Here is a 24581-nt window from a genome sequence, read left to right as displayed (position 1 = left end):
TAACGATGGATGACCAAAATGAAATCAAAACGTAATATTTTAATGATGATTTAAAAATTAGTTGGATGATCAAAATGAAATTAGAGTGATAATTGAGTGACTAAATACTTAGTTTACCCTAAAATAATTTCAATTGTAAATTCTCTTTTAAGTAGGCGTTGGCTTTAACTTGCACATTATGACTTTGTCAAAAAAAAAAGTAAAAGGAATTTTATATCCTCGAAAAAACAAGCTGTCATTTGCAAGTCTTCATGTTCATAAAACAAACACCAACTCTTAAACTATTAATAAACTAATCAAATGATCCTCTTCTTACTAAGAATGCATGTTCTTGTTCTTCCATCTCTCTCTATATATAAAACCAATCTGAAATTCATCATTTTCCCATTTATGTTCCATAATCGATTTGAATTCCAAACACCACCTTTCATGACAATGCTGAAGAGGTTAGTATGTTTGGCTGCCATAGCCATGCTGGTTCAGTTAGTCATGGCTGCAACTTACACTGTTGGAGGTGCTACTGGAAGTTGGGATTCAAGCACTGACCTACAATCCTGGTGGTTTAAAAGTGTTTTGACATACATATTATCTGCAGTTTTCCAGTATACTCCGAACCATGATGTGCTTGAAGTTACAAAGGCAGACCATGACTCGTGCCAAACAAGCAACCCGCTTAAAACTTATAGCGATGGCAACACCGTGGTGCCTCTTACTTCTCCTGGGAAACGGTACTTCATCTGTGGAACACTTGGACATTGTAGCCAAGGGATGCAAATTGAGATCAACACTTTAGCAACACCTCCTTCAACTCCACTATCGGCGTCTCCACCTCCTAAAGCTTCTCCCTCACCGGAAAAAGCTCCGGAATTGGCTACTGGCTCTTCATCTCAATCACCCGAAACCTCTCCTTCTGCTGCACCATCCGTGTCCCCGGTTCCTGAAATGTCTCCCTCGCCGGCAAAAACATCAGAATCAGCTCCTTTCAGTCCATCTCCGGCTGATGTTACGGCAGCGGAATCACCTGAAACTGCTTCTTCTCCCAGCGGTCCACTTCCATCACCAGCTAACAGGAACAGATTCGGGTTTGGCCTTCTGCTAGTGGTGCTTTTGGCCCTCTAAGCCTATGAGGTTTCCTTTCTTCGGTAGAACCTTCAAGTAACATTATCTTTGTGATTTTTATCTCTTTATTTGCTGTTGTATCCTGTGTAAGGCTCAATTGTCTGGTTCATTCCAAATGTATTATTGAAAATATACTATTCAGAGTTTTTGCAAATAGCACTGTTACTGCACAGGGCTCGAAGACTGAATATACTCGACAAGAAATAATAAGATGGATTTCTATATTTCTCCTTCCCAAAAGCCTCATGTGGGGAAAACAACTAAAACACATAACACTAACTCATGGAATGATGATGGATGTAACTGTTACCGACTAATTTAATCCAGATGGTTTAACATTTTATGAATGGTATTTGATGGTAATAATCGAGTTAGATCGGTTTTGCGCGACTTACCCCTTTTAATTTAAACGAAGAATTATTGTCGATAGTCAAATGGTCGATCGATAATAGTGATTATATAGAAAGAAAGATATCTCTCTTCTATCTATTATTGGAGCTTATATATGACTCCCTTTGCATACTTGTGTAAGGTATACTTATGTAAGATTTAGGATCATAATTACTATGTATAGACTGACAAAGTGTATAATATAATCGTCAATAGTAGATCTAATCTTGAAAAGTCTCTTAAATTTCTTAGAGATTTTATCAAATGTCTTGTTAGAAATCTTGATATTTATCATGTTCTTCCAGAGGTTAACTTAGTGGGTTGGCAGAGGAGTTATATTTTTGGAAATGAGGTTGCATCTCCGGAGATGTTATCTCTAAAGGTATAACAAATTGTTCCTCTATGATCGAGAGAATATCTTAAAGTGGTTCGATTTAAAATTTTTGCATAGGTAGCGTTTGACAGATAACGCTGAGGTCATTTGTTGCTTAAAATTTCTTGAGGTATATTTTGAAGGAAGAGGGAAATAAGCGCGAGTGTGACTTCGGAGGATTTTGGACCTCCTTTAAAATGTTTTGTTTTAGTTCATTCGAGTGGAGGTTATGACGGTTATGGGTGATTCATCCACTACTAGAAAAAATCCTTTTAATGACGCGCATTGTGCGTCATCTATAGGTGCAGTGTGTGTCATTGAAGCCACCGTCATAAATCTCAGATAACACGCAATTGTGTCATAAATCTATAACGCGCATTTATGAAAGATATTTATGACACGCATTTATGACGCGCATTGCGCTTCATTGAAGCCCCCGTCATAAATGAAGATGACACACATTTGTGTGTCATAAATTTATGACACGCATTTATGATTTACATTTACGACTTACATTGCGTGTTATTGAAGCATACGTCATTAAAAAAGATGACACACATTCGTGTGTCGAGATTGTATCTCACAAATTATATATATATATATTGTAGATTGGCAAATAATCAAACTAAATCACATTTAATGCTTCATAATACTAAATATATATATCATATTATATATAAGCAATCCATTTGCATACAATATATTAACATTAAGTTATCAAAAATATTTTAATCATATGTCGATACAAAATATCACGGCATAATAAAGTTTGTCACATAAGATACCCATTCTTTGCGAATATCATCAATGTCATCATCCGTGTATTCTTCCTTCTCATCGCCAACCTAAGTAAAAAATATGAAATAAGTATATAATTTATACTTATTTAAAGTGAAGTATATATATAACTATCAAAGAGTACTAAAATGACCAATTTTACATATGCATTCTTTGAAGCATATGTAAAAATAAATTTTACACAATTAAATAGTAAAACTTCCCATATATATTATATACATTATCACGGCACGAATTCACAGTTTTCAGTCTTGCTAACAATACTTGCATTAATTTGTTTAGAATAGCATCCTACTTCAAGTCCATATGATAGTTGCATTAATTCTTGCAATTTTAATGCCCCTCCCCCCTTTTGCTCTAACCTTATTAGCATGATAAATGGTTCTAGTTGTGTTTGAAATTTGATCAAATATTATCTGGCTGATTTCAATTCAAATTGCAAATAAGGTTAGAGCAAAAGGGGGGAGGGGGCATTAAAATTGCAAGAATTAATGCAAATATTTAATCGATGGAGCTTCAGTAATAATGCGTATTTGATCAATGGAGCTTTAATTCAACGCCAAATAAACGGATAAAAGAATAATCCAATAGCAAAATTTGGTACAATTTGGATTGAAATTAGCCAGATAACATTTGATCAAATTTTAAACACGACTAGAACCATTTATCATGCTAATAAGGTTAGAGCAAATGGGGGGAGGGGGCATTAAAATTGCAATCATATCGGAGGACCTTCCGGATCACTTAAAAGTGTGTCCCATATATGAAGGCTTTCCGCAAAATTGAATTCTTGCGTCAATAGCAGAGTAATCCACCTAAATGCATAAAATTGGGGGTTGACCTGTGATATTTATTCACAGTAGTTAACATTAGACTGAAATAATTGCCACGCCAAGAAATGACAAGGGAGGAAGGGGACTGGAATTATAGAGAAGTCGAGGCTTACAAGGGTAAATGAGACACTTGCACTTACAAGGTATTCAAATTTGGCTTATAAGAAAAAACATAATATGGCTCAGTCATAGTCTAATCAAAAGCTCGAGCCACTGAGCCAGTTGAATTCAAGTATCCTAATGCTAGACTCAAATATCTTGCAAGCCTAACCAAGCTTTTCTAATTCAATATTATACTATTCTAATGAATATTGAAAAATATAAATTCTAACTCGAGCTTAAGTATAAATAACCGAGTTTGAAGTCAAAGCATCGGATTAAACTTATCTTTTACTAGATAAACAAGATTAATTGAACAAATTTGAGCAAATCAATTTTTATTTTGAATCAAGCTTTAAACGTGAAACTTTATTAAGCTCAAGCCAAACTTCGAGGTCTGGAGTTTCAAGTAGAGCTCTAGAGCTTTTACAGTTCAAATTGACTTAATTGTCCCCCTAGGTGGGGTTTTTGTAATAGGTAAGCATGACCCAGATACAGAAGATGACAAGAAATGTATGAAAAGATAAAATCTAAACAATACAACAAGATGTTTGGATTTTCCAATGATATTTTACTTTAGTTGTGATCTCTAGATGACACCAAAACTCTTCATCATGTTCCTTTCAAAAATTGTGACAATCGGGTAATTGTGGCACGAATTCCAACATTGTTGTTGTCAAGTTGCTTGCAGAAATGATCACGGAATCCACTCAACAAAACAAAATAATGAGTCAGCTTCAGCAGCAGCCTGCAAGAGTTCAATACGGAAATGTATGCATCAGTTTTGGAGCATATAAAATTTTTTGGCTTGTATGCATCAATTTGTTACTCAAGACTCAAATATGATGTCATGTCACATGCGAATATGTATCTGAAATGGGTGTGTTAAATTTTAAAAAAAATCAAGTAGTATTTGGATACACTTTGTAGGGTGATATCTCCTAAGTTCAAACCCATGTCTCTATATGCGTTAAGTATAGGTGTTTCAAGAAGAATAAAGAGTTTAAGCAAGTGTCAACTAAGTAAATGAAAATTTTCTTCATCATGTTGCTTGAGACAAGAAAAAAGTGGGAGTTGGTGGCAATAGTGTTGCAGATAGAAATGGGCAAAGACAAGTTTGACAAGAACACCAAACGATAAACAAAATGTAAATCTCAAAGCTGAAAAAAGTGGAAGGTTCCGGAAGAAGAAAACACTTTTTTGGTTGCACCAACAAGTTTTGCTTAAAGAAAAACATTAAAACAAATAATACAGACTAGATAGGAAAGACAATGAGATCTTTACCACCATTTCTTCATCGGGATCATTTCTGAATACATAAAATAGATGTGCCAAGATTTCATTCATCCCTTGAACATATCTTATACATGGAATTAACTTGGCAAATACAATTAATATGTCCTTCAATGCATCCTGAATGAGCAAGGTATAAGTCAGAAATGGCTTTGTTTCTCATATCAAAACTTAAGTCCAAAAGGTTAAACAACAAAATCACAAGAAAGAAAATGCATACCCGGTTAGACTTTGCAAGCTGCGAGTTTCCGGAAAAGAAGTTCATGTCTGGATGAATGCGTTTCAAATCTCGGTCAATCTGTTCTATAATTTCTGAGTCCTTGAAATACCACCAGCCCCAAAAAAAAGTCACTTAATCTTTATCTAGAACTTAAAAGGAGGACATTTCAAAAAAAATCAGCTCATCAACAACATGACTAACATCGCAAGAAAACTAAGCAAACAAATGGGAAAAAAACCTCTTCCTAAATGCTTGCTAAATCAGGAAAACTTTAAGGACTAGAGAATAAAATAAATGACATATTCAATTAATAATTGAAAAATCAGAACTCTCCGTCACTACTTTCATGTATAAACTGGTATACAAATACAGTTGTAAACTAGTAATGCTCAGTTCATGTTCTCTCAACTAAGTATTGACCAAAAACTAGTATGTGTAGCATGAATTGTTTTCCTCTCGTCCAACTTCTTGGATTTCTTACTATAATGCTATATAACACTGACAATTATAAATACCAAATATCATGATCTAATAATAACATAGATAATCAGATAACACATTATAAAACATATGATTATTTTTAGTAAATTAAAGCTAAAGATAATATATGGGATAGATATTTTAATGCTAACAACATCACAATTGTGCAAGAAACTATTCAATCTTGTAATTATATTTCAGTAGATTTTACATCAAAGTGTAATACCCCTTCAATGTTTTTTCACTTCTGTCCATATAGTTGTTATCCTTCTTTCTTTCTTCTATCCTTAACATAAAAGAAAACACCACAGATGCAATACAGTTCCAATAACTGATTTTCAAATAAGCCTAATAATATACCTAAAAGAATTGATTCCATATGCTGCTTTCTCCAAGGCTTAAAGGATGCTCTCCATGAGTTACCTGTGATCTTGAAAGCAGACCACTTCTTTCAGATTCTGAATGATCATTGTCACAAATCGCATACTTATCCAACTTCCTTGCCATTTCTTTCTGACTAGCCACAGAACATTCAAAAACCCAAAACTCTCACAGAAACAGAGAAAGAGATCGAACACACAAGATAACCTTAAAAATACTGTTAAAATTTTACCATGCCAGTAAACAAAGGAACTTATAATATCATACTTGCCCATAGTGTATGAATCATTATAATGTATTATTAATACACTATTTGGTTAAAGTATCTAGACAGTCTTGGTAAAATAGTCAAACTACAGTTAAAGTGAAATTTAGCCCTTGCACACAAGATAACCTTAAAAATACTGTTAAAATTTTACCATGCCAGTAAACAAAGGAACTTATAATATCATACTTGCCCATAGTGTATGAAATCATTATAATGTATTTATTAATACACTATTTGGTTAAAGTATCTAGACAGTCTTGGTAAAATAGTCAAACTACAGTTAAAAGTGAAATTTAGCCCTTGTACAATATAATTGTGTAATTCAATCTTTGTATGGTATAAACAAGCAAAATCTATAACAATGTTCGTATAAAATCATCTAAATGTTGACATGAACTTCTAAAAGTTAACAAAGCATATGAGTCAAAAATTGACACAACCACTGTTTTATAATAGAAGAAACCCATTTGCTACTTAAGTTAATCTACAAGTCTGCATTTTCATATTTCAGAAGCCCATCTTAGCATATAGACGGCTTTCCATCAATGCCAATATCAATTTTACTCATACTAAAGAATTGTTTTTCGTCTTTTTCAATAAATAGGACTATTAATTTAATCTTTATATGGTGTAAACAAGTTTTACTAATAACAGTGTTCATGAAAAATCGTTTAAATGTTGACATGAACTTCTAAAATTTGACCAAGTATATGAATTCAAATTTCACAATGCATGTGTTCATTAATAGGCAAAATTATTTTGTTGCATTAGTTCCATCTACAGGCACGTATTGTCAGATTTCAGAAATCTGTGTCAACATTTAGACATTTCTCAAGTAACCATTATTGATTTTACTTGCCTCTGATGAAATCAAATATAAGATTAAATTACATGGTTTTATAACTAAATTGCAGTTGTGACCTATAGGGATTCATCTATTACACTATTTTAACACACAAAAGAAAAAGAAAACACTTACAGGATTCATCAATAGCTCTTCTTTAAATTGTTTGTACTCGGACCTTTTCTTAGCTAATTCATACGACCACTGCACACGATCTGGTGGTAGATACCCTAATAATAACTGCCAGAGCAACCAAATAACCCTACCCTCAACATAATCCAAAAGAAAAAGAAAAGCAACTTTCAATGCATGGGAATTGACAATTCATTCGATTCAGAGACTAAAAATATAGGAATCTCAACAAATTTCAAAATTTCTTAGCAACCAAACAGAAAAGACAGAGTCACCACCTTCCACGCTGTAGACCTGATTCATGCACCTTCAGGAATTCCCTACGACGCAATCTGCCGCAGTCCCTGCAAATTTACTACCTTCTTTGACAACTGACACGAAGAAGATGGGAATTAGAAAGAAAGAAAGAACAAAAACAATAAAAAAATGGAGAAACAATTAAAAACCTCGGTTAAAAGCTGAGCCTGGTGAGAGATATCATCCGGAGAACTGTCGGAAGAGCTAGCGTTTTGGTCATTATCATTGTTATTATCGTCACTATTTTTATCAACTCGATCTCTGGATTCAGATTTGGGGGAAGTAGCAGTGGACTGAGGACTCGAGGCCGCAGCGGGAGGAGGCACGGGAACCGGAGGCTGAACAAATGGCTCAGAGACGGCATTGGAGGAGATGGTGGGAGAAGGGGAGTGACGGTGAATGCGGTCGTCGCCGCCGCTGAGAGTTGTGGACCACAACGAACTGTTGAGCCAATCAGGTATTCCATCCTTCCCCATTTCAAGGTTGGAACCGAGACTTGTTCTTAACAGAAATATAAATAATTTTAATATTTCTTTTGAAATGTTTGAATTCGATCAAATTGATGAATGTTTGAGGGACTGATTTCGGAGTAGAAGGATTCGATTTACTATTTATTTGGGTAAACTAGAACGAGTTTATTTTTTATTTATTTTAGGATAAAATATATAGTTCCCGAATTAAAAGACGACTTTTAGAGATGACACACAGTGAAAAGTGTACTTTGTGTGTTTGCTAAATTTTTTGGATTATGACTATTAAATATGACACATATTATTGTAAGTCATAAATCGTTCAGATTTTAAGAAACATGACATTTTTTTATGGTACAGATTTTTTGCAAGTCATAAATTAGTGTGTTTCATCGTTCGTGTGTCATTAAAGATATGTTTTCTTGTAGTGATCCATTTTAGTTTGGATGGAAAGTCACAGTTGATGGTAGATCAGTCGGTTGGTGGTATAAAGATGAATAGGGTGAGTTGTTTCCATCTAGGTCTCATCTATTCTCTTGATCTTATTCGGAAAATTTTATATTGACTTTTAGAGTCAGTGTCAGAGGTAAGATTATTATGATTACTAATTAAAAAATAATTAATTTATTAAATTTATTAGAGTAAACTATATGAACCCCTTTATTTTTTTGTCTGACCAAATTTGGTCATTGATTCAAAATTTAAGTGTATTTGGTCCCTTATGTAATCAATTAGTCCCTTAGCTGTTATCTCATTAACCCTTTAATGAAAGTATTTAGGTGCTATCTCATTAAGCTTTTAACGAAATTATTAAGTGGAAATTAAAAACAACTTTAAATATAAATTTAGAAAAAAGTACTAATGTATTATCAAAGATCAAAAGTTTAAATATCAGAAAAATAAATTCAAGATTACAAAATAAATAAACAATCATTATACATATTATCATTAAAATGCATAAAGGATCTTGCAACAGATCTTTCAATAGTCATCACTATCACACTAAAATTAATTTTAAAAACATTATAAAAATCAGTTACGGTAGAAAAAGTAGATAAATGATCTGATTCTGGGGTAATCAAAAGACGGTCTTCAACCATGCAATCCTCGATGGAATCTCGACTTGGCATTTCATGAACTCTTGGGCTCAAATCTGTAGTGGTTCAAGTTCCACCCTCGACTCGCTGTTCTTGATCGGACCGAAGCTCGAAACATCCACCTCGATGGATTTTTTAAACAAAAGCTATGGATTCGAAGCTCAAGTCTATTTATGAAGATTTGGAGGTCCGCACTGAATGGGTCATGAAACTGCAGGCGACACTTTGATTGTACATTTACCAGGTTCGTTTTTTTAATCATGTTTTAATGATTTTTGATATTTTAGATTTAAATCAATTGATTCAGTTGTTTAGGGTTTAGGGTTTAGTCCATGCATGTGACTCATGCAACGAGATTTAGGAAGGATCAACTTAAAGTCCAAGTAACAAGTAGGGGGAACTTGGGGATATCCAGAGAAAGATCTATCGGCGACGACAAATTCAGTCGTTTCTTCGAGGAAGTCCCCATCCCCTCAAATTGTGACCAGAATAAGATCAGAGCAAATTATAAGGGTAATATGTTTCATGTTAAGCTCCCGAAACTGATCACCCCCGATCGACGAGAAGCCAAAAAAAGTGAAACCATCGGCCGAAGACCCGATTCGAAAGGTTGTAGATGAGCCAGAGAAACAAAACAATGAATCTGATCCCAGGCAATTCAAAAATGTCATCCCAAGGAAAAAGAGGCTGACAAAGTTTCAGAGCAAACAAAAGAAAATGGAAGTTAACAACAAAAGTAGTGCACTTAATGAATATGATCCCAGGCTGATGGAGAAGGAAAAAAATGGTTCGGTTCAAGAGGAAGAGAGTAGCCCAAGAAGTGAAAAGCCTTCTAATTCTGTCCCATATGCTGCTCAAATTACCACTGAAATGGACAACGGTCAGTAACTACCATAGCTTCTTATTTATCTAACCTCTCAATCGTATTGCATGCAGTTGAAATATATAAGCGAGTGGAACATTTATATTCTATTTGTTTCTAACATAAATTTCGTATATGGATATTGGTTATGCAGGTGAGCTGGCTAATGAAACGACCAACGCTGAGCTTGGAGATGACAAGAATCGGTACAGTTATGGTGGACATGGAGGATACGGTGGACGATGAAGTTTCAGCGGACGTGGAGGGTACGGTGGGTATGAAGAAGAAGACACTCGTATTTTTTTATTGTATTTTTAATTGTCATATAAATTTTTTGTTAATGTATTAATAGAAGTTAATGGCTCAACGACTTAAACTGCACGGACCGATAAACAAAAGGGACTGTTCGTATAGTTTATCCAATTTATCATTATCAAAGAAAACTAGTTAAGAAACTATATCAACATTTGCTCCCTTAAACTATCTAAATGGTGTGGAGGTGGAGGAGGAAAAGAGTTATATATTTTGATTTAACATTCATTGAACGATGAAGATTGTAGATCAAAATTGTTTTCCTATGAGTTTTGGTTTTAATTTTATGAGTTTTACAATTTGTTTTTTTTAATAAACAAACTAATAGAGTAGTATGAAAAGATGAGTCAAACTTATCAATTTCTTAAGTAGTCGGGGAAGATATTAAAGAACGATGATGCTGATGCGACATAAGAAAGAAACTCCTAAAATTTCATCTTTATATGAGAAAAATGAAACGGACACTACGATTTCAATTCTATGTCAACATAAAATAGTCCACGTCATACTATAATTTTTTATTTAAACATGTGAGTGACCAAAATAAAAGTAATTGAAAAGTTAAAGAATTAAATTGAAATTTTGTAAAATTAAGTGATGAAAAACATAATTTACCTTTTATATGTTGAAGAGAAAACAAATTAAAGTTTTATCTTTGTAGGAGAAGATGAAATTAAAAAAGAAAAGAATGAAGTGGGACAACACATGGTTTCTATTTTATGTCAGCATAAAATCGTCCATGCCATTCTATTAGTTTTTATTTAACACGTGTGACTGACGAAAACAGAAGAAATTAAAAACTTGAATGATCAATTGAAAGTTATTGATATAATAAGTAAGAAAACGTAGTTTACCCTTTTTTTAAACTTCAAGCAGAAAACAAAAATTATGGAGATGCGGGGCATCGATCCCCGTACCTCTCGCATGCTAAGCGAGCGCTCTACCATCTGAGCTACATCCCCGTTGACCTTAGCATTTCATTTATAGATATTAAGGAAAATGTAAGTTCTGGATAAACACCAATTCATTGAAGTCGCGCTAAACTTGATTCAAGGAATCTGAAAAAGGAAGAAACTTTAAAGCAGTTTGTTCAAGCGTTTGGAGTTTTCTTGAGTTCTTTTTCCGATCGGTTCTTGGTGTGGCGAGTTTTATGTAACGCTTCCCCTTTTCATGTTATGGTGAGATTGCATGCTTCCCCTCTTTACAAAATGACAAGTAAAACGTTTGTTTGATTATCTGAATTAGGTTGTTGGGTCATTATTGAAATTTGAAAACACCCCATTCCTGATTCCTTATGTTTATCTTCTGTTACTGTTTTTATTCTAATTTACGTTTCTTGTTTGCTTGCTTCAACAATTTCCGTTTAGTTTTCGTGATTTGTGGTATTTTATATGTGCAATGAGCTCTTGTGAGGTTTAAGAACTGTCCAATTCAATGGAAAAGATTGATGATTGTGTTTAATGGAGATGGTCATAGTAGAGTCAGATATTCCAATATCTTAATCATTGGAAAACTGGGTCTGCTCCAGTTTGCTTGTTCTCCCTTTCTAATTGCATACTATTTATTAATGAAATACTGGTTCTTTGAATTATATGGTTTACTCAGATGAGTAACTGAAGTATAATTAAGGAATTATAAAACATCCCAACTACTACTCTTAGTTATATTAATGCTTTGACAATCAGCTCTTATATTCCGAATCTTATTCGATCTCGTTTGTATATTATCTGCATGTAAATCTCTAAAATTCCTATGAGGAAATGACTTTATGGCCTTCCAAAGTTATCTCTTGACTTTAATCTTTGATACCGAACGTGGATTCCGTCGGTTGGCCAAATGGTACTTATTTTGCGAAGGACGGATCTTGTTTTACAATTTGTACGAGTTCGTCATGGAAATGCCACGCGGAACATGTCAATCTGTCGTTTTGGTTGGCAAACATGGTTGCAGTACCTTCTTGGACTACTCCCATCAATGCCTTGAACCATTCTAAGGGTATTATTTTATGTTTGCTTTAATCAGTCTCTAATTTTAGGTTTGCATCATTTAAAATTTATATTCGGCGTAGTTAAAGAATATGTACAATTTACTCTATCTAGCTTTATCAGACCAAAGAAAATCCCTTGGTGATTATGATCAAGGGACTTTTTCTACAGTTGTCATATGACCATGCCTATTTTACCCTCTTGCATATCCCCAAAAGTTTAATCCATATTCTTCCCTTCTTATATGAACTCCATTTCTCTTAGTAGTCTACACCAGTTTTTCTTCTTTCTTCATTTTCTCATCTGATTTCCTTTGATCATGGGTCACAAGAAGAAGATTGACAATTCTTGGTCTCGTCATATGACTTATATAAAACGCAGGGATAGCATTCTCAGGAGGGCCGCTGACTTATCTATGTTTAGTGATACTGATGTTGGACTTATGATGTTTTCTCCTACAGGTCAATTTACTAGTTTTGCCAGCAAGGGAAGGTGATGAAGAGTCTCTAATCGATGATTATGTTCTTTCCATATTCTTGTGTTTTCGAGTTCTAAATGCATCTTGTGATAAAATATTTCTCATGCCCTCTATAGGATTGAGGATATCTTTCTTCGTTTCTTGGACTGGTGTGATGAACGTGGACAGTATGTTTTGATGACCATTGCTATTTTTTCCCATAAAAGATTTCACAAATAGTGAAGCTAAGGGTTTACTAATACATTTGTATCTGTCCTTGTTTGTGTTCTGCCCCTGGTTATCCCCGAATTATGTCAGACCACTCAAAAACCATGAGGTAGCCTATCGCTCTTCGTTCTCTCATTTTCCCCATTTTCTAAGACTGTTTTTGTCTCCCTACTATGCTGTATGTTGCCTGTGCTTACAGTTCTTGCGCAAAAGCTTGAAGCATTTGAAGTATGAAGCTGAAATACTGGCTAAAATAGGACGGTAACATGTTGTCTTTCATTCACTCCAAACATGCACATACTTATTTTATGATTTACTTTATTTCTATCTCACCATCATTCTTTCCATTTTATTGTATGATCCATCGGCTGTTAACCCAATGCATGTTCAGCATAGAGGTAAACAAACTCTGAATAACTTGCTGTTCTTTTGCTCCTAACAATGATAGTTCCCATAACTTTGCACTTGTCTTTTTTGGTTTCATAGGAACTTGAGAGAAAACTCGCTGACCTCAACAGGAAGAAATATGAAGCTGAGGAAAAGATGAGGTCATTATTTTCTGCATAGTTATCATCAGTTTTTTTTATGAGTTAAGGCTGGGAATCTTGACTACTGCTTGTGAAAACTTTGCTCGTTTGATATGTTTTCTGCTTCATATTGTTATTGGAAAGTACAGGTCTTATAATCCAGAAACGATTCAGAAGCGCTCAATTTATGAAGCTACTCATCGACAGCAAATTGTTATGGACGCAATTCGACGAATTGAGAAGTTGAAAGTGAGTATATTTTCACCAATGAATCTTCTCCTCATCTAATGAAGTTCAATCTCAGCGATCTTTTTTTCCCTTTAGCATGAAAAGCTGCTTGAGAAAGAGATTTCACCTTCAAATCCTAATAATGTCGAGGTAACGCAAAGAAAACGGGGGGAAGAAATGGGAAGGAATATTTTCTACTTATTGTAAATATTCAATTATTGTCACATGCAGTAATTCCTTCCATGTTTGATTCATAGATGCCTTCACTAGAGGTGGGCTCAAGTTCGGCAGCGGCAGAAGTTACAAACTCGGAAACACAAAGGTATAGTATTTTGTCTTTTGCAAATGGTTCCATGAAATTCTAAACCATCTAAAATTTTTTACAGCCCTTATCTAATGAAATCCAGTTTAAAAGTAAATGAAGGAATTTAAATTATCAACTCAGATGTATGAATGCTGATTGCTGAATAAGTTTTGCCGTTGTATTATGTAGGAATCAGTTACCAAATGATCACAACGAAAAAAACATCAAAGAAATGGAACCTTCGACAAGCTGAGAACATGGCAGATAGCAAATGTCATATGTCGTTTCAAGGAAAGTGCAGCATCATTGTGGATAGACTTGGGTTGCTCAAAAAGTTCGTGGTTTTCGTATAAGTAAACATCGTTAATAACTTTAGCCTAGTCAAGCAGTTCCCTTTCTACAGTATTGGGGTTTAAGGTTCAACTATCCAGTTCTCCTACCTTGGACTTGTTTGCATGTAAGGAATAAAGAGAAACTTGTCCGTGTGTGCCAGTAGTAGTTCTTGCAATCTTGTACTCCTTGTTTGAAGTCTTATACTTATCTGAACTGTTAGGAAATAAACCGAGTACGAGTAATTTTCCTATAACCAGACCGAGTACGAGTAATTTCTCTATAACCAGATTAGTGAGAATGGGAAATAAAAGCGGAAAAATATAATATCCGAAATTAATAACGGAGTTCAGCCAATTATGTCTACGTCTCCGGACTGTTGCAGATCTTTTACTAAGAGAGAAAATTTACAGGTGTTTACAAAACACTCACTACTCACAAGAGAACTCTCTAAACTCTTTAGTATTGGGAGGAAGAAATGATTTGGGATGATTTTGAAGCTAAATGAGCTAGGGTATTTATAGTTGAAACTTAGGGACTAATCTTATAATTAACCCTATTTCTATTTCAATAAAAAATTCCCACTTGCACCGAAAGATCCTTCTTCCAGCAACCCACCGAAAAATGCTTAATATTCAACAATTGTTGGCGCATACCAAATTGACTTTAACAATCTTTCACTTGAAGACTGATTTTAATCTGTCTTCACATCTTGATCAATGCAGTAGTATTTCTGGTCTTATTACTCTAGCATGCCAACTGAAGGTGAACACAACTTCAGCTTGTCCGTAGTCACCGTCTTTGTTAACATGTCTGTCGGATTTTGAGCTCCACTAATCTTTTCAAATTTCAAAATCCCATCTTCCAAAAGAGACCAGATAAAATGATATCTCAATTGTATGTGCTTCGTTCTGGAATGAAAAGACGGATTCTTTGCTAGATGTATAACACTTTGACTGTTGCAATACAATACATTGTTTTCTTGTTTCTTGCCTAACTCTTCCAAGAAACTTTGGAGCCAAACCATCTCCTTGTTGGCTTCCGTAACAGCAACATATTCTGCTTCAGTTGCGGAGAGATAAACTATCTTATGTAGTTGAGAAAACCTAACTCACTGCAGTACCTCCTAGAGTATAGACATACCCTGTAGTGCTCCTTCTGATGTCAACATTTACGGCTAAGTCAGCATCTACATAGCCTGTCAGTATCATATCTCCACCTTTGAAAAAAAGTGCTTTGTTTATGGTATCCCACAGATATATGAGGATCCATTTGACTGCTTCCCAGTGTACCTTGCTCGGATTATTCATATACCTGCTAACAACTTCCACTGCATGAGCAATATCTGGTCTAGTACAAACCATGACATACATCAGACTTCCAATTGCTGAGGCATATGACACCTTCACCATGGTGCACGTTCTTTCTCCATCTTTGGTGACTGTTCTTTGGAGATTCTAAAATGAACACCTCAAGGTGTACTTACTGGTTTAGCATATTGCATATTGAATCTGGAGAGTACTTTGTTGATGTACTTAGCCTATGATAACATCAAAGTCCCCGACTTTGTGTCTCTCTTGATCCTCATCCCAAGAATCTGCTTTGCAGCACCCAGATCCTTCATAGTAAACTGCTTCAACAATTTTTTCTTCAAGTTTATAATCATGTCTGAACCTGCAACAAGCATGTCATCAACATACAACAATAAAATAATGAAGATGTTGTCGAACTTCTTGATATAGAAACAATGATCTGTTTGGCATATGGTAAAACCATTGCTACCCATGAAACTATCGAACTTCTTGTACCACTGTCTCGGTGCTTGTTTTAAACCATACAAGCTCTTCTTTAACCTGCATACCAGATTTTTCTTGCCTGCCTCTATGAAGCCTTCTAGCTGCCTCATATAGATTTCTTCCTCCAAATCACCATGAAGGAAAGTTTTCTTTATATCTAACTGCTCAAGATGTAAATTTTCTGCAGCTACAATTTTCAACACCAGTCTGATTGTAAACAGTTTCACGACTGGAGAGAAAATTTCATTGTAGCCAATACCTTCTTTTTGCTGAAAACTTTTGACAACCAATCTCGCTTTGTAGCGTTTGCTCCCATCGTGCTCTTCTTTGATCATGTAAATCCACTTGTTGTGGAGCGCTTTCTTGCCTGGTGGTAATTTAGCTAATTCCCATGTCTGATTTGACATAAGCGAGTCCATCTCATCTTTCATGGAAGACTCCCACTTGACTGAATCCTCCACCTGCATTGCTTCATCATAGCACTCTAGTTCACCATTGTTAGTCAGCAACAAGTAGTGCAAAGAAGGCGAATAACGCTGGGTTGATTTAGGAATTCTGGAGGAGCATCTCAGTTCTGGTGTGCGTGGTTCTTCTTGAACTGCTTCAGGATTGATCTGAACATCATTTCCAGAAATCTCCTCAAACTTAGCAAATTCTTTTGTTTCAACTTTGGTATTGGAGCTACTTGATTATATGGTTTCCATATCTTTGTACATCACATTCTCATTGAAAATGAAATCTCTGCTTCTGATGATCTTCCGATTTTCATAGTCCCAAAACCGGTAACCGAACTCATCACCGCCATAACCAACAAAGGCACATTTGTTGGCCTTAGCATCAAGTTTACTTCTTTCAGCAGAGTCTATGTGTACATAAGAAATACAACCAACAACTCTTAAGTGTGAAAGGTTTATTTCTTTCTTGCTCCAAACTTCCTCTGGTATTCTGCCATCCAAAGGAACTGAGGGCCACGGTTGATCAGGTAAGTTGTAGTGTTGATAGCTTCAGCCTATAAAAATTTGGGCAATCCGGCATGTATCTTTATGTTTCTGGCACGTTCATTTAGAGTTTTGTTCATGGCGCTCTGCTACGCCATTCTGTTGCGGTGTCATAGGAACCGTTGTCTCCATCTTGATCTCATTGTTTGCGCATAAATATCTGAATCTACTGTTTCTGTACTCTCCTCCATTATGAGACCTCAACCGCTTGATTTTCAAACTAGTGTCATTTTCCACCAGGGCCTTCCATTTTTTAGAGGTATTAAAGACTTCTGCAGAAAATAGACCCACACCTTCCTTGTTGAATCATCGATGATGGTGACATAATATAATGAGCCTGCAAGAGATGGAACTGGAGATGGTCCACATACATCAGTATAAACCAACTCTAACTTTTTTGCCTTGGGTGTCTTGCCAATCTTTGCAAAACTGACTTTCTTTTGTTTGCCAAAGATGCAATCTTCACATAGTTCGACATCTAAATTCTTTAGATCCGACATCTTCCCTTTTGACAAAAGTGTCTTCATCCCTTTCTCGCTCATATGACCAAGCCTTTGGTGCCATAGGTTTGATTTTCCATCAGCATCTGCTACTGCAATGATATTCTCTAAATTTGAGGTTACATAGAGAGTACTAGTCTTCTTACCATGAGCAATGACGAGTGCTCCTTTGGTAATCTTCCATTCACAGCCTGAAAAGGTTATACTATAACCTTCTCCATCAAGCTGTCCTATAGAAATCAAATTTCTTTTGAAGCCAGGAATATGTCTCACTCCTTTCAACGTCTAGGTGGTCTGGTTTGGCAGCTTTAATCGGATGTCTTCTTTTCCAATGATTTTCAAGGTTTCATCATCAGCTAGATTAACCTTCCTAAAAATCACCACTGACATAGTTCTCCATGATTTCTCGGCATAGGGTGGAGTGGAAAGATGCCCCTGAATCCAAGATCCATGATTCAATCGAACTGTTGACGCTTAGAATCATGGCATCACCTGTCTCCTCTATCACGTTGGTAGATTCCTGTGCGCCGATATTTTTCTTCGGTGCTCGGCAATCTCTTTTAAAGTGACCCTTCTTGCCGCAATTATAACAGGTAAAATCTTTCTTTCCCGTTCTTGATTTTCCCGTTCTGGATTTGGATCTGCCACGATTTGAATTTCTTTATGAAGTTCTCCATCTGGACTTCGTGTGCAAGGATGAGGAGGTTGATACTTCACCCGATTCTCTCCGTCGAATTTCTTCTCTCAGTACCAGATCCCGAACATCGTCGAATTTCAATTTACTATTTCCTGAAGAGCTTCTAACTACTGTAACAATATCATTCCAACTGTCTGGTAGAGATGATAAGAGAATTAAAGCTCGAACTTCATCATCGAATTCAATTTCCACGGAACTCAATTGGGTTGTAATTGTGTTGAGTTCATCTAGGTGTTGAGCCACTGATGCCCCTTCCGTCATCCACAAATTGAATAATCGCCTCATCAAATGAATTTTTTTTGAGGCTGATGACTTCTCATACATACTGGAGAGAGCCGCCATAAGACCCGCCGTGGTCTTTTCCTTTGCTATGTTGAAAGCAACATTTTAGGACTACGTTAGTCGGATAACTCCGAGGGCTTGTCTGTCGAGAAGAGCTCAGTCTTCATTCTTCATGCCCTCTAGTTGCTTTCCTGAGATAGGTTGATATAGATTTTTCTAACACAAAAAATCTTCAATCTGCATCTTCCAAAAGCCAAAGTCCGCACCATCGAACTTTTCAATTTTCACATTCCCTTGGTCTGTAGCCATCGCTCCCACTCGAATCTGGCTTCGTTTGGATCGTTTCTGACAATTCTTGCGAACCACCGTGTATTAGAACACCTCCGTCGACAAATTCGTATCGCCGATAATTTTTTTTACTATTTACGAAATTTACTATTCACGTGAATAGTAATGGATAGTAATGAATAGTAACCTCACAAAAAATTGACAAAATTCACAACCAAAAGCTCTGATTACCAGTTGTTAGAAAATAAACTGAGTACGAGTAATTTCCCTATAACCAGATTAGTGAGAATGCGAAATAAAAGCAGAAAAATAATACCCGAAATTGATAATAGAGTTCAACCAATTATGCCTACATCTCCGGACTACTGCAGATCTTTTACTAAGAGAGAAAATTTACATGTGTTTACAAAACACTCACTACTCACAAGAGAACTCTCTAAACTCTTTAGTATTGGGAGGAAGAAATAATTTGGGATGATTTTGAAGCTAAATGAGCTAGGGTATGTATAGTTGAAACTTAGGGACTAATCTTATAATTAACTCTATTTCTATTTCAATAAAAAATTCCCACTTGCACCGAAAGATCCTTCTTCCAGCAACCCACCTAAAAATGCTTAATATTCAACAATTGTTTCAACAATTGTTGGCGCATACCAAATTGACTTTAACATGAACTGCTTGGTCATTCCAAATTAATACATATCTGAACCTATTCAATGGACTCAATGATGAAATGAAATATTATTCTTTACTAGTTAATCCATTTCAATGTACATGCTTTATAACTTTACCACTCTTTATATACCTTTTTCCCAACCCCTTCACTCCTCAAACAACTCACCATTTGGCTTTGGAAACAATCTCCAAGTGCATCTAAAGAACCGAAAATGGTGAGATTCGGAGGTGTTGTCATTTGTCTTTTGATCGTGGCCATGGATGTTGGAGCTGGGATCCTTGGCATCCAAGCTTAAGTAGCACAAAACAAGGTCCCTTGAAAAGTGGCAAATATTGTTTGTAAACGCTATCTATCAAGTACTAAATCATGAGGGGTTGTGATGGTTTTTTTGACAGGTGAAGCACCTGAGCCTATGGATATTCAAGTGCAGAGACCCGAGCCGTGATGCTTTCAAGCTAGCGTTGGGTGCAGCGGCGTTGCTCACTCTAGCCCATATTCTTGCTAACCTGCTCGGGGGGTGCATGTGTGTTTGTTCTCAGCAAGACTTCCACAGATCATCCGCTAATACGCAACTCTCCGTCACATGTCTCATCTTCACTTGGTAAGACCAAACATATTTTCCTTGGAAAGCTTAGTTTAACTAGATTTTACCATGAAAAATTGAGATCCGAACTCCGAATGCGTTCAAGCAGTGGCTGATCAGGCTGTAAACAAGTCAAGTGAATTTAAGTATTGTTGAATTCGAGAAGTAATTTTAAATTCATCTCTGCGTTTAAGTAACTCTAACCCGAAATGATAATATTTGAGGGTGATCAGGATAATATTAGTGATGGGATTGTCAACGCTGGTGATAGGGATACTATCGAACGAGAAGTCCAAGGCATCGTGTGGTCTGACGCACCACCATTTCCTGTCCATCGGAGGGATATTGTGTTTTGTTCACGGCCTGTTTCGGTTGCATATTACGTTTCTGCCACTGCAGCTATTGAGGTAAAGTAAGAAATGCCACCTCTTTAAAGTAATTTTTTTAGAAACCCACAACTTTAATGATCTATCACTTTCGTCCTACACGTTAAAACATTTGTAAAATCATCTTTTGATGCCACTATTAATGACTGCTGATATTGCTAAAAGCTTCTTCGTCTTTCTTCAATTTTGTTCTTCCCTTTTTTTTTTGGCAATTATTGAACTACACATATTTGTCACCATTTGCTTGTTATATTGGCTTATGGAATTGCTTTTCTAAAACGAGATTTTGTTATGAATGCCAGCCTACAAGCTTTATATGAGGATTCATAGGGAGGAGAATGTCAATGAAAGACATTATCTTTTAATTTAAATTTTGTTTTCATTAATATTAAATTTGGATTAATAAATTGTTTAATGATTAAAAAAAACATATTGGATGGGTTGACGTTGAAACACAAAACAAGCGTGTAATTAGAGAGGATCATAGGTTAAATTAGGTCGAGTTTTTGACACATTCGAATTTGATCTGAAAATTATATTTCTTCATCTGCATCTAACTTGATCTTAATATAAGAATATGCTTATAAACGAATTGAACGTTCAGTAAACCATTCGTGAACTGTAGAAATTCGTTTATGTTTGTTTATTTATTCAACGAATGAACATAAAGAAGATTTCGGTTAATTCGGTTAACTTTTATTATATTCAAATTAATCTAATTAAAAATAAATCTAATCATATTCAAATTCATCTAATTAAAAAATTATAAAAAAATCGATTATTTCTGTTAACCGACCGAAATAATTTAACTTTATTCGGTTTGGTTAATATTTAAAAATAATTAGTTTGGTTAACGGTTAAAGAAAAAAAGTTCGATTATTTCGATTAATGAAAATTCGGTTCGGTTTATAATTATTTGAAAAAAAAATAAGGTTAACTACAGTAATCACTTATGTTTTTGCTTTGTCCACTTTTCTTTATTGATTTTAAAAAATATTATATATGGTCACTTTCGTTTTTATTTAATTAAGATGTGGTAACCATGAGTTAATTGTCATTAGTTAAATATTTTGGTATAATCACATATTTGGTCCATAATATTTACACATTTTCTTAATTTAATCTTACTTTTAATAAATTAAAATAAATTTATTCATTCAATCGAACGATGTCACGTATCACTGGTGTCATATATCGTCGTTCAATTGGATGACTAACTTTATTTTAATATATTTTAATTTCATATATTTATTTTTCACCAATTAGAGGGTGACACATGTCACTTTCTGGTTAAAAGAAAATAAAACAAAACAAAATAAATTGGGGTCAAAGAGATTCAAATCTATGTCTCTTGGAAAACCAAACATGTACCCAATCATTAAGCCAAGAACGACGCTTAATCTAGAATAAATAACATGATATATAAATTTTGTATCATAGTGTATAAATTATTTAACTTAAATTCATAATATTTTATATATATATAAACTTTAAAAAAATTATATTAACTGATTAAATATACTTTATTATTAACTAATTTAAAATATTGTTTTTATTTTAATTTTTTTAAAATTATATATTTTATTCCTATCTAAACTTTTAAAAATATAAAATAATTTTAACTTTTCGAGTATATATTTTATCTTAATTTGCTAAATATATTATATTATTACTTCAATTTGCTTTGCTTTATTTTCTTTCAACAAGACGGTTACACGTAGCATCATTCAATTAGAGAATTAAATTTATTTTAATTTAAAAGTATGACTAAATTGAAAGAATATGTAAATAACAAGAATCAAATGTGTGATTATATCAAAATACAACGTCACCTAATATGTTAACTATTAACGATAGTTAACCCATGGTGACCACATCTTAATTAAATAAAAACAAAAGTGACTTTATGTTATACACTTACCCATATTCAATTCCTAAATAAGAGTTAGAATGTCACAAATTGAATTACTTACATTTACTAATAACCATTTATCCAAATATTACTCATTACTACATTTTTTAATATAAGTTTAAGCACCATTAAACAATTAATCAATTTATCATGCAAAGTCACTTTCTAATTTTTCAACATTCAAACTAAATTCAATTTCACACAACAACTTAAAAGTTAATAACTATAACGAAAAAAATAACCTCCTAAAAAAACTACCTAAATTCAACCTTAATAAAATTTTCCATTTTTATTCTATTATTTACCGGATATTATATATATAATTCATTTAACTAATTTCAACACTAATATAACTGTCAATCTTTTATTTTAATAAGGCTTAAATGCTCCATTGCCCCTGGACTATATAATTTATACCAAGTTGCCTCTTAAAATATTTTTTCGGAATGTTTTCTTCCTTAACTATAAATCGTTACCATATTTGTCCCAAAACGTTAACATCGTTAAAAATAAAATTCATAAATCAATCAAAACACGCCATGTCATCCTTTAATCTTTATATTTTTAACTAAATAAATAAAAATCAATTAATAAAATAAAATAAATACACTTCCGAGATTACCCTTCTTTCCTACCCCACCCCCAAACCTTTACCGTATATATATATATTTTTTGGTTATGCCATTGCTCTAGAATGTAAAATGGAAGTGAGGATAAGCACCTAACCATTAAGGACGACAAGAGAACAACGTAAAATAGAAATTGAAGTTAAATTTTCTTTTTCCTAACCAACACAAATCCAATTTGGAACCCATATTTCCTTCTATAACATCAGTTTGGTTCACGAGAAAATTAGACAAAAACAAAGTCAAAAAGGAAGAAATTTCCAGAACCCTTTTATAACGGGAAGTTCTGCTGTGCGGCGGTTAAAAAAGGCTAAAAAACGGCGTGACTGGTTAAACAAGTGACCGGTTAAAATTTAGACCGATTATGTTATATCATTTAACCGGAAATATCATCAAGTTCAATAACATATTAGGTAGCGCTTATATAATAAAATACGCATTTAACCGGAAATATTATCAAGTACAAGAACATATTAGGTAGCGCTTATATAATGTAATAGGTAGTGCTTATATTGACCTATTTTCTAACTAAACTGGTTTATTTATACCGGTAACATTGCAGATTTACCTATCACATTATAATTATCGGTTTCGATATTTTTAGGATCGATACAATTTTAAATGTATCGACACTTTATGCGTGCACCTCGTTGGGCATTCATTCTGGAAAAAAGTATCGACACATATTTAAAAAGTGTCGATACATTATGTTGACTATTCTCTCATAAAACCGGTATATTTATACCAGTTACATTGTAAATTTACCTATTACATCATAATTATCATTTTCGATGTTTTTGGGATCGATAGTTTTAATAAATGTATCGGCACTTTATGCGTGCACCTCGTTTGGGCATTCATTCTGGAGAATAGGTATCGACACAAATTCCACAAGTGTCGATACATTATGTTTAACTGTTTTGTAATTAACTGGTATATTTATATCGATTACATTGTTAATTTACCTATTACATTATAATTATTGGTTTCGACGTTTTTGGGGTCGATACTTTTAGAAAATGTATTGACATATATTTTTACCTATTCTCTCATTAAACTAGTATATTTTACTTATTACTTTATAATAATTGGCTTCGATGTTTTTAGGATCCATACTTACAATAAATGTATCGACACACTTTTTTGGAAACTTTATGTTTGGGAGCCATACTGGACAAAATTTTTTGCCATGGATCATATCGATGCAGGCAATGTTAAGCCAACCGAGGAATGGCATGAAGTACATAATGTTGATGAATCTGACAGATTGGTTGGTCAGCTTTTCTCTTCACGTGATCAAGCTTGGTACTTTTACGAGGGATTCGCATGGGAACATGGGTTTAGTGCATGTCGGGGAACAACACGGATTGACGTGGAAGGGAATGTGAAGACACAATAATTTTGTTGTTCCAAAGAAGGTTTTCGAGTATCAAAAGTCAATATTGTTGATCGTCAACATGCTCATACGTCAGTCACAAGAACAGGCTGCAAGGCTAGAGTCGTACTTACA

General features: G+C 34.4%; 2 protein-coding genes, 1 non-coding gene and 1 pseudogene across 7 annotated transcripts; 2 read left to right on the top strand and 2 right to left on the bottom strand.

Moving 5' to 3' along the window:
• Positions 1 to 251: 251 nt before the first annotated feature.
• On the top strand, positions 252 to 1216 carry LOC120144881 (uclacyanin 1-like). Its single transcript, XM_039158845.1, has 3 exons — positions 252 to 282; positions 428 to 811; positions 893 to 1216. The coding sequence occupies exons 1-3, from the start codon at positions 252 to 254 to the stop codon at positions 1117 to 1119; spliced, it is 642 nt and encodes a 213-aa protein (XP_039014776.1). The 3' UTR covers positions 1120 to 1216.
• Positions 1217 to 3388: 2172 nt separating this feature from the next.
• LOC120144879 lies at positions 3389 to 24224 on the bottom strand (annotated as a pseudogene).
• Positions 11158 to 11230, bottom strand: TRNAA-AGC. The gene has a single exon. It is a non-coding gene; the product is annotated as a tRNA-Ala (tRNA).
• LOC120144880 (agamous-like MADS-box protein AGL66) lies at positions 11329 to 14553 on the top strand. Of its 5 annotated transcripts, none has more exons than XM_039158842.1 (10): positions 11329 to 12263; positions 12715 to 12745; positions 12848 to 12898; positions 13029 to 13199; positions 13330 to 13336; positions 13425 to 13486; positions 13615 to 13714; positions 13790 to 13843; positions 13951 to 14015; positions 14187 to 14553. In XM_039158842.1, the coding sequence occupies exons 1-10, from the start codon at positions 12209 to 12211 to the stop codon at positions 14248 to 14250; spliced, it is 660 nt and encodes a 219-aa protein (XP_039014773.1). In that variant the 5' UTR covers positions 11329 to 12208; the 3' UTR covers positions 14251 to 14553. The 5 variants fall into 5 exon arrangements, with proteins under 5 accessions (XP_039014773.1, XP_039014772.1, XP_039014775.1 ...); XM_039158841.1 differs by having other exon boundaries at positions 11329 to 11446; positions 12635 to 12745; positions 14187 to 14551; XM_039158844.1 differs by having other exon boundaries at positions 11331 to 12263; positions 12635 to 12745; positions 14187 to 14549.
• Positions 24225 to 24581: the final 357 nt, after the last annotated feature.

This window comes from Hibiscus syriacus, unplaced genomic scaffold (assembly GCF_006381635.1).
Source record: "Hibiscus syriacus cultivar Baekdansim isolate YM2019G1 unplaced genomic scaffold, ASM638163v2 tig00110890_pilon, whole genome shotgun sequence".
Lineage (NCBI taxonomy): Eukaryota > Viridiplantae > Streptophyta > Magnoliopsida > Malvales > Malvaceae > Hibiscus > Hibiscus syriacus.
The sequence above is the reverse complement of the archived record's forward strand: the minus strand, read 5'-3'. Positions and strand labels throughout refer to the sequence as shown.